Here is a 14616-nt window from a genome sequence, read left to right as displayed (position 1 = left end):
TAATAAGCAAATCACTGGGATGAATAGTTAGTTCTCGGAAAAGTGACAAGAGTTCCGCTTCCTTTAACCATAGTTAACAAACACGATACATAACAGATACGAGTTGAGGTGATGATTTGCTAATTGATATGCAACTGCGCTGTGTATTGCCAAGCCAAGATATTATTGGTAAGTTCATGGCCTATATGTTACGTTATAGCAGATAACACCTTTATAACAAAAACTTTAATTGAAAAAGCTAATGACTGGAGCTACTAAATTATGGCTATTGATATTGATAGCTAAGGCTAGGCCTTCCTTCCTGTGGATTGATTTACGGTATCTATATACGACCGGTATTAAAATTCTGGCAATGTTTTATAGATAATAATATAATTATGCTTAAAAAATTAATGTTGTTGATTCAGAATGAATTTTTATCTGATTCCCACCAGCCATGTCCTGTTCTTAACTTTGAATCATAGTTTCACTTATAACTGTTTCAAAATGAAAACGTCATAGGCACAATCTGTTTTATCCTGTTATCAATAAAGCGGCAAAAATGTGTGATTTCCCGAAACAAGTTCTCAGTACATTGGTTAACAATTAATCATTTTCCAGAATTTTGATAGAAATGTCATTCAAAATGATAATTGTCTGCTTCATTGTTTATATTTAGTCTGTTCTGTTACAAGACATCGCAAGAGTCCTGTTCATCCAAGAGCAGTCATACTTGTTCATGACTCTGTTAGATTGTGCCTTAAAGTTCTTGATATACTCAAATCAAACTAAAACATGATACAAATATATAGTTTACTTCATAGAGAGACACAACTGAAAAATTGGGTCATATGTCAGATAGGATTGTGGTAAAAAGTTAGTCATTATAAGATTCTCATTATAATGTAAATTCTCAAAACTATCATTCCTTTATGTAATAAATAGGATTCTTATCAGCTCCTAGGCCCAAGCTGTAATGCTCATGTCTGGTTTTGAATGAATATTAGCATACAAGTATATCATTTCTCTGTTTTGACTCAAAGGTGCCCTTCAGAACAGTTTCTCTGCCCCAGCGTATTTTGCACTCCCTGAAAAATAATTTCAGATACTAAAGTTTATGACCGGCTTTTCATTTTTCTTCTTGGCTGCATCAAAACTTAAAGGAAACTAGAGGGTGGCATAGTCAAACATTTGATATTGAAAAGGGAGCCAAAGAGCTGCAGCCATTGTGAGTAAAACAAGAGGGTTGGGCTTGCTTGTGACTTTAAGAGACAGTAATTGACAGAATGTGTGCTTTTTTCCATGGTGTCAGTTACTTTTTATGCTTTGTTAAATAATTACAAATAATTGTAAATATATTGTATTTATACCATAAATGTCCCATTAGAGATTACCTGACCATGGATGTTTCTGGGAACAAGATGGATTCTAATGTGACTGCTGATACTGAAGGCAGCACTTACTTGCTTAGTGAAAATCAACAGCGTAAAGGGCGTGAAGCCTTGAATTCTTTAGTGATGCCTATCCAAGTTGCTTCACCAATGGATTCCATGCAGCAAGAACAACCCGTATGTAGTAAGATCATAGTTCTTTCTTCTATGTTTGGCTCCTTTTCTATCATCTTTCAATGGATTTTTAGCTATAAGATGTGTTTTATTTGTAGCCTGTCAAGCTCTAAGTTATCAATATTGATCCAATGAAGTATAGGTGGTAGATGTTGGAAATAAATTTGCACACAATAAGAAACACTTTGCAAAAAGCTGCACAGAACTTCAGCCTAGGTATGAAGATTAGGGGGAGGCAAAGGTGATTGAAGGAGCCTAGCCAGAGGTGTCTTGGGTGATTTAGTACAACACCAGTTGGAATGCAGGAAGCTGCCATTTGCATTGACTTATTTTAGATTTCTGCTTTTCTCAGGCACCAACTCTCCAATCATTGGGATTGTGGCTGCACGCCTTGCCCATTGCCCCCTTGCTATGTTAATGATATTGCACTTTTTTCAATTGGACTACTTATTAAATTGCATTTTACATTAGTTATTTAAAAGGCTCATATTTCAATGTAAGTAGCACATTGCAGGTGCAAGGTAATATTTGCAGGTCTTTACTATTGGTAAGAATATGTTTATGATATAAGAGCCTTAATGATATTTTATAATTTTTTCTATGTTTGAATATTCTTTTTTAGGTACCGGTACCAAAACAGTCAGTTGAATGTGATGATATAAATGTAGAAGAAATGAATGAAAAAGTAAGAAAATATTTTCCCTTAAACTACTTTATTAATGAACATAGTAGGATAAGAAAATATCAAATATACATTAAATCTGATTCTTCTTTATTCATATTTCTATAGCTTAGACAAATTCATAAGGACCAGAAAGAGGGTTGGAAAGAGAAGAAAGGGTGTCAAGGTGCAAGGTACTTTTCATCATTATTTATGACAAGCCCATACTAAGGGTAATGAAAATGGGGGCTGTAGCTACCCAAGAAAGGAGAGAGGTTTGAGTGTGTCACCCTTTAGGCCAGCCAACTTTTGGCAAATCTGGGATGAAAATAAGTCTTTCTTGGGGTATCATTAACATTTAATATGGTTTATTATTTCTAAAATTAGTTTAAAGTTTGTTTACTTACCTGGCATTCAAATAGCCATCAACCACAAATAAAATAATTATCATTTGTTAATCTTTTTCTATGCTTATTGCTTATACTACCATCAAGACATTATACTACCATCTATTAAAAAACATTTTATATGCTTAATTAGAGATTTAGCTCCTACCTTTTGCTTAATAAATAGCAGGGAATACTTTTGAATAGTATCTTACCCCTTTTAAATATATAAATTGTTGCTTTTATTTATATATTAGGGAAATGTAAGAGGGTGTTAAGTTAGCCTGTTACATTGTAGCAAAACAAGATAAAAGGGCTCTCCTTGGTGAATTTTTAATAGTCATTTCTCCCCCTTCCCAGACTGCACTATCTTGTTTTGTCTTGTTGTGATTGTTTTTTGTCATAATTCATGAAATGTGATTCATAATTGCCAAGTTGAAATTCTTATTTCTTCCAGTAGCCATCCAGGTGCCCTGGATCCTGAAAACAATGCAACGTACAGAAATGCTTTGGTGAGATTTACTTTTCAACATATGTTTTTAGGTAACCTGGGTGCCAAGAAGTAAGGGACTTTTTTGGCAGAGAAAGGTAGAGCACTAGGAAAAAGTTAGCAACAAATGTCACTATTGTTGTTGTCACTATTTTTCAATTCACATCTTCTCGCGGCGTCATCAAGGATTTCCCTCGAGGCCTTTAGTTTTTGGTGAACGTTTTTTAGGACGCGAGTGCTATCAAAATGGGGGCCATCAAGAGGGGGGGGGGTTAGGAATCCGCCTTTCCGGTAATTTTTAGCCTAAATTGATAGGACCTTTATTTGAAGATGTTTTAACAAGACAACAGGTGAAGAATTCCACAAATCCACAAAACTTTATAATAATTCCGTATCTCATGCATCTTTTTCGACAAATCTGCGTTCAGCAAATGTGTAGAGTTCCGTCGTTCCGTCCAGAAATTGCCAGATTTCCGTAATCCGCGAAAAATTTTCTCCAAAGTCCATTGATCCGTAAATCTTGATGACCCCCACATCGAACGTCGGTTACTCATAAGCGGGAACAAAAGTATTGATAATAAACGAAAATGATAAGTACTGGACTGTTATGAAAAGAAATGCTATAATAAAAAGACTGAGCTGTTGATATTTATTTGGAGATAAAAAGTAAGGCCGTTAGAAAGGAGCCTCAGAGTAAGAGACTTTGTCTTGAAGCTCCAAAATAATCTGAAAACATAGATAATGCAATCAGAGAGGAAGTGGGAGAGAATTTTTCAACAAGTTGAACTTCTAGATGATGGTTTGAATGATTTCAAGTTTATCTTATGTTTTTACTTAGCTGATCAAACTTAACGTATTTTGATTAGGAAAAGATACAAAAATTACTTCATGAATAGGCCAGCTTATAGTGAAATGCTTAGTTAAGTGTACAGTAGTGACATCTTTAGTTAAGTGTGAGTAAGTGAGGACCATGTAATTAAAGAACCTGTCTTTTCTTCTTTTTATAATCCTCTTTTCTATAGTTACGTAAGATAAAACCTATACCTAATTGCTAGGGAAAAGATTTTTGATAATGGACCAGACCTGGCCTATTATTAAGATCACTGCGTATAATATTGGACCTGTTTCTTATCCCCGATTGTTTACTGACTCAAAAGCCAGGTTTTCAAACGGACTTTGGCTCACAAGCAAAAACTTGAAACTGTGAATTTTTGTAATGGATTTTTTATCCTGTGGATTCCAACAATGTATATTTATATAGATATATATCTTTGTTTAATGTTTCATTTTTCAGAATTGTGTACCAAAATTTATTGTTGATATCAAATACATTTATCAAGTTGAAATGGCAGAATTGTTAAACAAGGAAAGAGATGACAGGTTCGATTATAGAATGGTTGCAGCTTATCTCGACTTTACAACAGCTTTCATCAACACAGTTAAAAAAACCAAAGATCCAATGATGTCAGTATTTGAAAGCGCATCTAGAATTCCAGGAGCAAATTTTATTGATGCTCTCTTAAAGTGCAAAAGATTTGATGTCATGGAGGTGATAGTCAAATATTACTTCAAAGGTAATCTTATTCTTGAGTGTTATATCTTATTCGTGAGTACAACAGCCAAAATAAAAATTTATTTCTGTGGATTTTCCATGTTTTGAAGGCAATCGACACATGTAAAAGTGGCTTAAGCCATCTGTCAATTTATTAACCAATCAATGAGCATGTAAGTGGAATCACACTATCTGATTGGTCAATTTTTGTTTGGAAGATGGCTCAATTTAGCTTCTTTAGTATCTGTTGATTGGTTTTAGTAACATGAATTATTCAGTCTGGAATTAATCTTTGCAAATTTCCCCGATTAATAAAATGGGTACGATTAATAAAATGGGTACGATTAATAAAGTGGGTACGATTAATAAAGTGGGTACGATTAATAGAATGGGTACGATTTATAAAATGGGTACGATTAATAAAGTGGGTACGATTAATAAAATGGGCACGATTAATAAAATGGGTACTAATAATAGAATGGGTACGATTAATAGAATGGGTACGATTAATAAAGTGGGTACGATTAATAAAGTGGGTACGATTAATAAAATGGGTACGATTAATAAAATGGGTAATATCAATAAAGTGAGTACGATTAATAAAGTGGGTACGATTAATGAAATAGGTACGATAAATAATTTGGGTACGATTAATAAAGTGGGTAGCTAGCCTTTTAATATTTGGATGATTCATTGGTTAGAAATAATCAACCTGCAAATTCTGAAACGTAGAATGATATAATAAGTTACTTTACTGATGAAAGTTAGTTACTTTGAACCGTTGCTTCAATCTGTTCTTTGCATCACTTTATATACGATCTGCTCTACTGATCAAAAAGTTCTTATTCATGTTTTTGATAACGTCTTTCAGCTGAATTGCGTCAAAGTATGTCTCACGAAGAAAAAAGAGCACAGGTAACTGAACTTGCTTGTTTCTTTTGTATCAAGGATAATGCATATGACTTTATATGCATGACAGTCCGACAGTTGCTCTATTGGTTAATTTGACACATGGTCTAATCTGGCAATGTCTTTTTCACTAAAAGTGGCCGCGAATACCCAGATACTGGTCTTGAAAATGAAAATTGATGACGGGTAGCTGTTTCTCATCCAAAAAATTCAACCATAAGTTTATTATATTCCTTTTTTAGTTAGCATAGCGTTGCCCCATTTTTCTGGATTCGCACCATAATGGTCCAAGCCTTCGTTCCAGCAAAATTCTCCAGAAAGCCTTTTTGCTGGGTATTGTAAAATAACATATTTTACAGGGCAGATGAGGATCATAAACCAGACTCCAGTTTGCAATAACGTTTTCAAATCAAGATTCTTCAGCAGGGATAGTATAAATTAGTAGCAACCAAAGATTACAACATAACGACTTCGTTCAACGACAACTTCGACTCGACTGGACTTGCACTGAAAGAACATACGCTTTGAACAACATGAGTGACGCACACAAAGCCTTAATGACACAAATTAATGGCAAATGGACTAATAACAACTAAAATGCAGATGGCACGATGACAAACAAAATGACTGACGCAAACATCGAAAGACATTCTCATTAATAATAACGAACCACAAACACGATGCACGACAGACAAAATTAGTTGTATAACCGTTGTATTTAAATCTGACCACGACTTTGAAATACGACAAAAAGAAAACTTAATCGACTTATTGTAACATCAAAAACTGACATGTTCAAATAATCTCTGTTTTCTGCTATGTAAATTACAAATATATGTGAGATTTTTTCTTATTAAGCCGTATCAAAGTATATATTGTTAGGTTACAACTTTAAGTATCTGTTTAGTTTGCAATATTTTGCTACATTAGAGATGAAATGAATAATGGTCCAAAGTTTTTCATAATACCAGATTAAAAGTTTTAATGAGATTGTTAAAGAGCCTAAAAGCTGGTGTTGGGCTATCCTGTGTTAAGCTAAAATTATGTAGAACAGAAATAGAGATGGAGATGTAAATAGCTGCCGGAGACGTAAGAAAAATTTATATAGTTATGTGTTTGCAGTGAAATGTTTATCTAGCTGCATGACGAGTAAACTGGTTAGAAGGGACTTGAAAATAATGCCCCTTTTTAATACCCGTTTACTACAGACAATTTGGACAGCAAGGCCAGCAGTTTCTTTTGCGGGAATTTGTACTTCATTATGATAACTGCTTTGAATGAGCATTTTTGAAAAGTTTTAAAGGAAACGAAGATTTCAGTTTCAGTTTTTTTTCAATCTTTCTTACATTTTAAAATTCCTCTACTTACAATATCTTACTATAACTACATTACAACTAATTAAATACAATAATTACAAATCACATAAACATATTTATAATACCTGACAATAAATAACAATTATTTACATAAGGTTTTGCTTGCAGGGGATTTTCTTTAGGAGGAGCTCTCTCAGTAGATGAACTAATCGAGGTTTTGAATGTAATCAATCATTTATGTTAGTCAAAGAGCTATATAGTTTGCTCAGAATCAAGTTTGATAGCTCTTGCTTAACAAGAAGTTTTTAAACTTTTGACAAAAACTGATGACAGACCATGATCTTTTTATGTTGATGTTGTTCCAAGATTTAGCACCATATGAACGCATAGAACTGATACGATGTTTGCAAAAATTTCCTCAACAAATATAATAGATCACCTTCTGCATATCCTTTTTTTAATTGGCTTAAATTATTGAAGTAGAAATATTTCATTAGTTGATGTAGCTTTTAAATTTAGTGTAAAATGAACTGATCTTCTTATGTAAAGGCGTATAACTTGTATCGAGCTGGTATGAGATCAGGGAATTGTCTTGTGGCTACGCCTTAGGAATTCTGCTGAAGTGGGAAAAGTGGTCTTTCAGATTTTCCTCGGATTAGGCCCTTTTTGGAGGCTTACATCATACCCGATTAGTTTTCAGTTTTATAGGACTTGCGACTTTTTATTTACAGAGCTAAATGCTGTTGTAATCTGGTTGCAATAATGATATTGTAATACCAAAGAAAAACGAGATTTCTACGACATACTTTTCTGTAAAAGAAGCTACCATCAATTTGATATTAATTAATGCAATTGAGTTTATTACTAACAATGTCATTGTGTCCCATTTTCGCTATTATTGGCTTATAGTGATTCCATTTTCATTTTTAGTTCAAAGACACTTCGCCTCTTGCTGGAGTAAGTATAAGTTTTTAGCTGAACTTACATTAAATGTCTTTTGGAAAAATTTACTGCAACGATGTGTCGACTTCAGTTATTGCTTAGTGCAATTGATTTTATGTCAGGTCTTGAAATGCATTGCAAGGGCGTCATGATATCATAGTTAAAAGTGTTTAAGAACTTGATTCAGTTCGAGCACTTACTTAATGATATTTTGAAAAGCTCAGATAGACTTTGACAATAGTAATAGCAAATGTTAAGCAAATGTAGTTGTTTAGGGCATTTTAAAAGAACTCCTTAAATGGATCAAACCAGGTGACCTATGCCGAAAACACATTAACAGTTTTATTATTTACAAACAATTACGTGTCCAGAACAGCGTTCGTTTTAGGCAGTAAGCAAACTTTTTATCGCATTATATCATAACAAGAGTACAACAGTCTGGTTAGCATCTAAAATATTTAAAAAGACGACAGATTTGATAAAATAACCTGAGTAATAAAATTTTATGAAAATAAGCATTTAATCTGCAGAACTTCAAAAATCAGAATTTTTGAATATGGAAAGTTTTGTAGGGCTGAACTGTACATTTCGAACCTGTTTTGGCTTTGCTGTGTGGATGCAATATGTCAGAGATTTAAAGATATTTTCTTATTTCCAAACCTTGACGACCACCGCGATAACACGAAAAGTGAGCTGTGATGATAGGAGTATCTGTATTGTAATTGCAATAAAAAATGCTTTTCTCGGCATAAAAAATGTTATATTTCATTAAGGCGAACTCGGAGGTACTCACTTTTGGCTTGGTTGCCCAAAGCTGTTAATTTTCTTGTCTAATACTAAGGAAATTGTTAAAAGTCTTGGTTGCACGTTTTTTGTACTGCAACTGGCCTAATTCCGAAGACCATTTCGTAGCATCTTGCAAAAGAATTCAATCCATAACACATGCTACTAGTCTTTACTTTCATGTTTACCAGTTTATTGCGATATTGTTTAGGGAACAAGTAATACTGTAAGTTGCTCAAAACAACATTTCATCTCCTCGTTGAAAGAAAATACCAAATGAGTAGTCTGCAATGAGTAGTCACAAACAGAGACACGCAAGTGCCTCAATGACATTGAAAGAGTCCTCATTAAAAAACGGCCGCAAAAGTGTCACCTACTACAAAATTCAAGGCCAGTAATGATAATATGTGATCTCAGACACCTCAATGTGATCTTTCGAATGTTTGTTTTTTGAATCGTAATGTCGCATATAAAATAACCTGCCTCAAAAGTGCTTGATTAAATTTAGCAAGTCGTACAAATGTTTCAAACCTTCGAGACTGGCCAATAAACAATTTACATTTTTGATATTCTAATAATACATTTTTTTTTAATTTAAACTTAAAATGTTTCCAATGTTTTGAAGTTATATTTGATTGGTTTTGAACTTTATAATTACGTCTAATGACGTCAAAACCGCTTCGTTTTAAATGGCTCCTGTCAAAATGCCTTCTACAGGAATTTTGCAGACGTAAGAAAGCAAGTAAATTCTGCTATTTGATTTCAGTCCGTTGAGGAGAAGCTGTTAAGGGACGAAAGGTGAGAGCTGCTATTTTGATAAGGAGAAGTTCTTTTACAGATATTTATAATTAAGAGATCATTTGTGCAGATACTTTGTATACGCTGTTCATTTATATCACTTAATGTCCAGATGTCCTATATAGCCTGAATTCACTTTGAATGCAAATCTTTTCATTTAGAATAATTTCATCTTTTGAGAGCAGTCTTTTTCGACCTTAGTTTATAACTGAATTTGATTTGTTTTTCCAATGGTCTACCCAGAATCCAGAAAACATTACGGTTCCATGGCTGTGAGCCGGTGGGAGGTTATTCAACGATGCAGTGGTTTTGAAGGCCAGTGCATAATTTTGCAAGAGTAAGAGCAATTTACCGGTGTGCTTGAACTTTCTTTTATCTCTGAAAAAGCTCAAAAACCAAATTAAGATGGTTTTACTTAAATAAAATTTCCAAAAATCTTATACTCAAGAGATCAGAGTAACTTTGAGGGAAGCAAATTGATTAACATTGCGCCCGGGGGAAGGGTGAAACGTTTTCTGAGCTCTGGGTATTCTCTTGGTGCTGTATACAAATGAAACTGAGTTGCTGATGAAAATGATCAAGTTTATTTTACGAAATTACACTCGTTGTTCCCCGTCTAGAAACAGGGCATCATCAGATCCAGTTGAGCAAGTGTCACATGATACAAGCGAAGGCACAGGGAGCCCACAGTTGACTTTAGCTGGTCGTGTCATAAGAAGTCCATCCACTCCTCATGATGAATTCTCAACATCCAATGGTTAGTTGTTATTACTATTGCGAGTTTCTCTGACTTGCAACTTCGAACAGTCCTTTCAAATACATCAAAATCATGTACAGTTTTGCCTATACAGTATCAAGCACTTTATGACAGACCAGTAAGCATATGGCTTTAAGATATCGCTATTTTCGACATTTTTGCTTCCTGCCAAGAAGTATCGACAAAAACTTTCTCTCGGTATGTTCTTAGAACTTGATGACCCTGCGAAGGACTAATTACCCGATGAAGTATCATTGTCCGCCATGCCCGGGGTATAAGGGGGGTATTGGGTGGTTGCGAACGTATGTTTTAGGGCACGATCAACAAATACTATCTAAGAAGACATAATTGCAACGAAAATGTCTGCAAGCACCAAGTGCCCTTTCTGTTGAAAAAGGTTAATGAATGATAATATTTTTGCATAACGATTATTTGCCCTTAATGTAAAATGGCGCAAGAATACCGTAATATTAGGAGAATCATACTTTGGATTATATTAGATAGAAGCATATTTGAGGCATGTTTAATAAAGTGTATTTTTCCTTAATAAGACTTTGCTGCTGTAAAAGGTAGAGTAATTTTGCTGCTGCAAGCATGTCTGCTCTCCGCCCTACAATGTATCAGAGTTTTTTTCAAATTTTCAAATGGCTACTTCCTTAAGACTTTATACACAAATGTACTTTTCAGACGATTATGAGTGGGATGAATCTCCTCCTGGCGCCAAAACATTCTGGAACAGCATCGAATGCGAAAAAAGACGCCAAGAAAAGGTTATTTGTGGAAGATAATAATTTTCTGTAAACTCCTCTATATATTTGATTTATTCGAACTTGGATGGGCTTCATGACTGTAAATTGAATATGCTTGCTCTAAATTTCTGCTGTCTAAGTGAAAGAAACACTGGGTGACAATTTTTGCTGTATTTAGGTCGACAAAAGAAAATGTCAAGGAATTAGAGACTGCTGGAGAAATATTTCCTCCAACCTAAAAGAAATCGCAACCTTTACTGAAAATCTTTTTTTGAATTTCATTGCTCTGGAGAAAATTTGTTTTTCAAATGAATCTTAGCAAAGTACTTTTGGAAGAGACCTTTTTATCGTTTTGTTTGTAAAATGATAACTAAAAGCGTTTTCAATGCAATACTGAGCATTCGCGTGATGGTTTTGTAAGCAAAGCTGAGGTTGAAATTTCAGGTAAGTCGTTGAGCAGTTGTAAGCTGTAAGAGTGGATTTACGGTCTTCAGATTGCAAAGCCTGTTGACGGTTAAACTTATAACCCAAAGACCTACGTTTTTATCCAAACATATAAACTCTAAGCGAGCATGTGTTTGAATTGCTTCGTTTAAGACATTCTTCAAGTTACTTTAAATTATCATTGTTTATGTTTTGCAGAAACTGAAAAATGTAGAGAAATCATTCAAAGAATTATTCAAAAACGATAAATTACGAACAGAGTTTCCTTATACTTGGAAACTCATTGTTCATACTTTGAGGCTGGATCCTGGTAAATATGATGATATATGTTTATTATTTTGTTTAGTTTTTATTGATTTACTTGTTGTTATTGAATTTATTATGAATTTCATGTTTTGGATTATTTGAATATGAGCAATGTGGCGAAGCTACTTTTCTGTGGTAACAACAATTTTAAATGGCCTAGCCTTCGAAAAAGGTTGTCAAATTGCTGTTGACAGTATAATGTTTCTATTTGTTTAATGTACAAATTCATTGTTTGTTTCTCATCTAGTTCTCTGTAACATTTTATTATTCCGTTTAAAAGTCTTTAGATGTATATACAGCTAATCAGACTATATAGTGTGCCTAAACACTACAATCGCAGCCAAAATTACTTGGAACACCCAACACTTTGTGCTGTGCTTTTCAATTTTTCGTTTGTTTCCCGAATACTACTTCTTTCGTCCTCCTTTACCCCCCAGAGCCATGTTGAAAGTGTAGTTAAATACAATACAAGCCAGAAGAAAAAGCGTTCTCTATAACCACTTTCTTTCTTCTAAAGTAAACCAAAATAAAATAACATGAAATCAAGTTTACACGGAGTTTTTTATTGGTGAATCACTTTTTATTCAGCTTCTAGCAATGATCAGTATGTCACTCCAGAAAACTTTCGACGAATGTTGGCTTTTTTTGGATCACCTTCAGCAGACGATGATAGCTGCATCAGAACGGTAGGGAAAAAGCAACTTACTATTATAGGACATTTCTTGTATTGAAAGCTTTTCTCTATAAATTGCTTTTTTACTTTTACAAACACAGTTGGGTTGCTACCGATTGAATTGGTAACATTAATGAAACTGGCGCAAATTTTAAGCTTAGTACGGTATCTTACCAAAATAATCCCTCTATTGCTTTCTGCAGAAAGAAATTTCCTCATCTCGCTATTTTGTTTAAGGCTGGTTATTTGAGGCAGAAGTCACAAAGAGTAAAAAAAGATAGCAAGGAAAAAATAAGGTGACAATAGCTATTCAGTTATTTATCTCTTACCAGTGCCATCGGAACGAAATTCATTTTGTTATTGTTAATGATATCTTGTAATGTTCAACTATTTCACAGCAATTTTAGCAGTTTATAAATACTACGTTTGCATCTTCAAATCGAAATTTCAATAATTTTCGCCTCACTACAAGGTATTCATTGGTTCAGCTAACAACTCTGTTTGGAATTAGAGTCTTCTAGTTCGTAATGCAAATTGTAAGTTCTTCTTCATACTTTCAAACCGACAACTCTTTAGTCGTTTGAACTTACGATGAATTCTTTCTTCAGCTGGTTTGCTGGGATAATGGACCAAGATGATGCTGCAAGAGTTCTTGAGTATCAGCCATCAGGTTCGTTTCTTGTTCGATTCAGCACCAGCTTTGCGAAGGAGGGTTGGTATGCCCTAGCTGTTAAAACGGAGGAAGCCGGTGTCGTGCACGTTCAAATTGAGCAGCGTCGCGAAGGTGCTAGGAGGCTGTTCAATGTTTGTGGCCATGAAGAGACGACATTCCACACACTGTGGGACCTCGTCAACCATTATGAGTTAAACCGACTGGTTCTAGGCGACCATGAAGATAACGAAGAAGTGGTTGTCTACTTGGCTTCACCGTGTCCTGGTCTGCCGCTCAACGATATTTGTAAAGGATACAAGAAGGCAAAAAGGAGATAAAATGATATGTGTTCTTTATATAAAGAACTGTTTCTTTTGAAGCGGAAATACGCAAAGAAAGTAACATCTAAGCAAAGCATCTACCAGTTTTCGTTTGAAACGAGTGAAGATGCACTTGCTTGTTTGATAACATTACTCAGGTGTGCTCACCCTTTCCTTATCAAATTCACGAGCATTGTTCTACAATTCATTATCTATGGAAATTTGAAACGCTTTACCCTGGTTTCCGAGACTCTTATAACCTGTCTTCTTTAAAATCTCGAACCAATAAGCTTTATCTTGCTTCCCTCACTTTTTAGTTTCATCCAAATCCCTAAATAAGCCTTTTTAGGCCCGCAGACTTATCGCTATCACAACAAACATGAAAAATGAAGCAGTCAGTAACCAGTAAGCAGCATAAACGTTTTTTTAATAGGAAAGTTTTTTCAGCCCAGCCCTAAGACTCTCGTAGCTATTTCCTAATTTAAGCACTAAAACTTTCTTAACACTTTCTTAACGTAAAATTTGAAAGTTTTACGTTACTAAGCATTAGAAATATGCTATAAATATGCCATATTTCTCAAAAACCCTCAACGTCATACTGTATTCGTCGTTTCCTGCTCAGCACATTACTGTATTGTTGAAATATTTCACTCTTTCATCACAATTTTCTTTGAAACTTTGAATATCTAAATTTTTCAACTTGCTTAGGTTTCAAAGATCCAGCCCTGAACTTTCTTAACTTTTTGAAGAAACTAGCACAACTTTCTAATGAAATATTTTCTTATAAAAAAACGTGTATGTGAGGATGGCTCGGTGGTTGGAGTCACGGGTGTTAGTTTCAAGGATCTGCTGTTACGAGCACGACTAAGCGATTTGGCGTACGCTTACAGCGGCTCTCCCATCGACCACTCAGATTTTCTTTTGCAAAGAGAACATTTTCAAGCATTAAAATCTCTACGGTCTAATAATGACATCTTTATCACCAAGCCTGATAAAGGGTCAGGAGTGGTTATTTTGAACAAAAAGGACTACATCCAAAAAATGGAGAATATTCTCCTCGACAAAGAAAAGTGCTTTTTTCAAAGCCATTTTCAAGGTCTGCTGTTAGAGTCACTTATATGACGTTTCATATAGAGTGGGGAACGTTTCCATCAGGCCAACCCTCGCTAATTACAGATTCTCAGTGTCCTAAAAACTCCCTTTGGAAGCTTGGTAGTAACAAATACCAAAAAACAATATTACCACATATTCATTCTAAAAAAGGGCTTCTAAACAACATAAAACTGAAAAATTGGAATAGCTTATGTGCTCACAATCAATGCTTTGAAATCAGA

The 14616-nt window shown here is 34.5% G+C and overlaps 1 protein-coding gene across 2 annotated transcripts; it reads left to right on the top strand.

Moving 5' to 3' along the window:
* Positions 1 to 26: 26 nt before the first annotated feature.
* On the top strand, positions 27 to 13327 carry LOC135681271 (uncharacterized). 2 transcript variants are annotated; one of them, XM_065195649.2, is made up of 15 exons: positions 27 to 168; positions 1367 to 1547; positions 2167 to 2229; positions 2335 to 2399; positions 3052 to 3103; positions 4376 to 4655; positions 5505 to 5548; positions 7789 to 7815; positions 9350 to 9381; positions 10002 to 10138; positions 10826 to 10908; positions 11530 to 11641; positions 12226 to 12323; positions 12548 to 12606; positions 12919 to 13327. In XM_065195649.2, the coding sequence occupies exons 2-15, from the start codon at positions 1380 to 1382 to the stop codon at positions 13298 to 13300; spliced, it is 1602 nt and encodes a 533-aa protein (XP_065051721.2). In that variant the 5' UTR covers positions 27 to 168; positions 1367 to 1379; the 3' UTR covers positions 13301 to 13327. The 2 variants fall into 2 exon arrangements, with proteins under 2 accessions (XP_065051721.2, XP_065051720.2); XM_065195648.2 differs by having other exon boundaries at positions 3049 to 3103.
* Positions 13328 to 14616: the final 1289 nt, after the last annotated feature.

Source organism: Rhopilema esculentum, chromosome 12 (genome assembly GCF_057945365.1).
Source record: "Rhopilema esculentum isolate cy_ngs chromosome 12, ASM5794536v1, whole genome shotgun sequence".
Classification (NCBI taxonomy): domain Eukaryota; kingdom Metazoa; phylum Cnidaria; class Scyphozoa; order Rhizostomeae; family Rhizostomatidae; genus Rhopilema; species Rhopilema esculentum.
The sequence above is the reverse complement of the archived record's forward strand: the minus strand, read 5'-3'. Positions and strand labels throughout refer to the sequence as shown.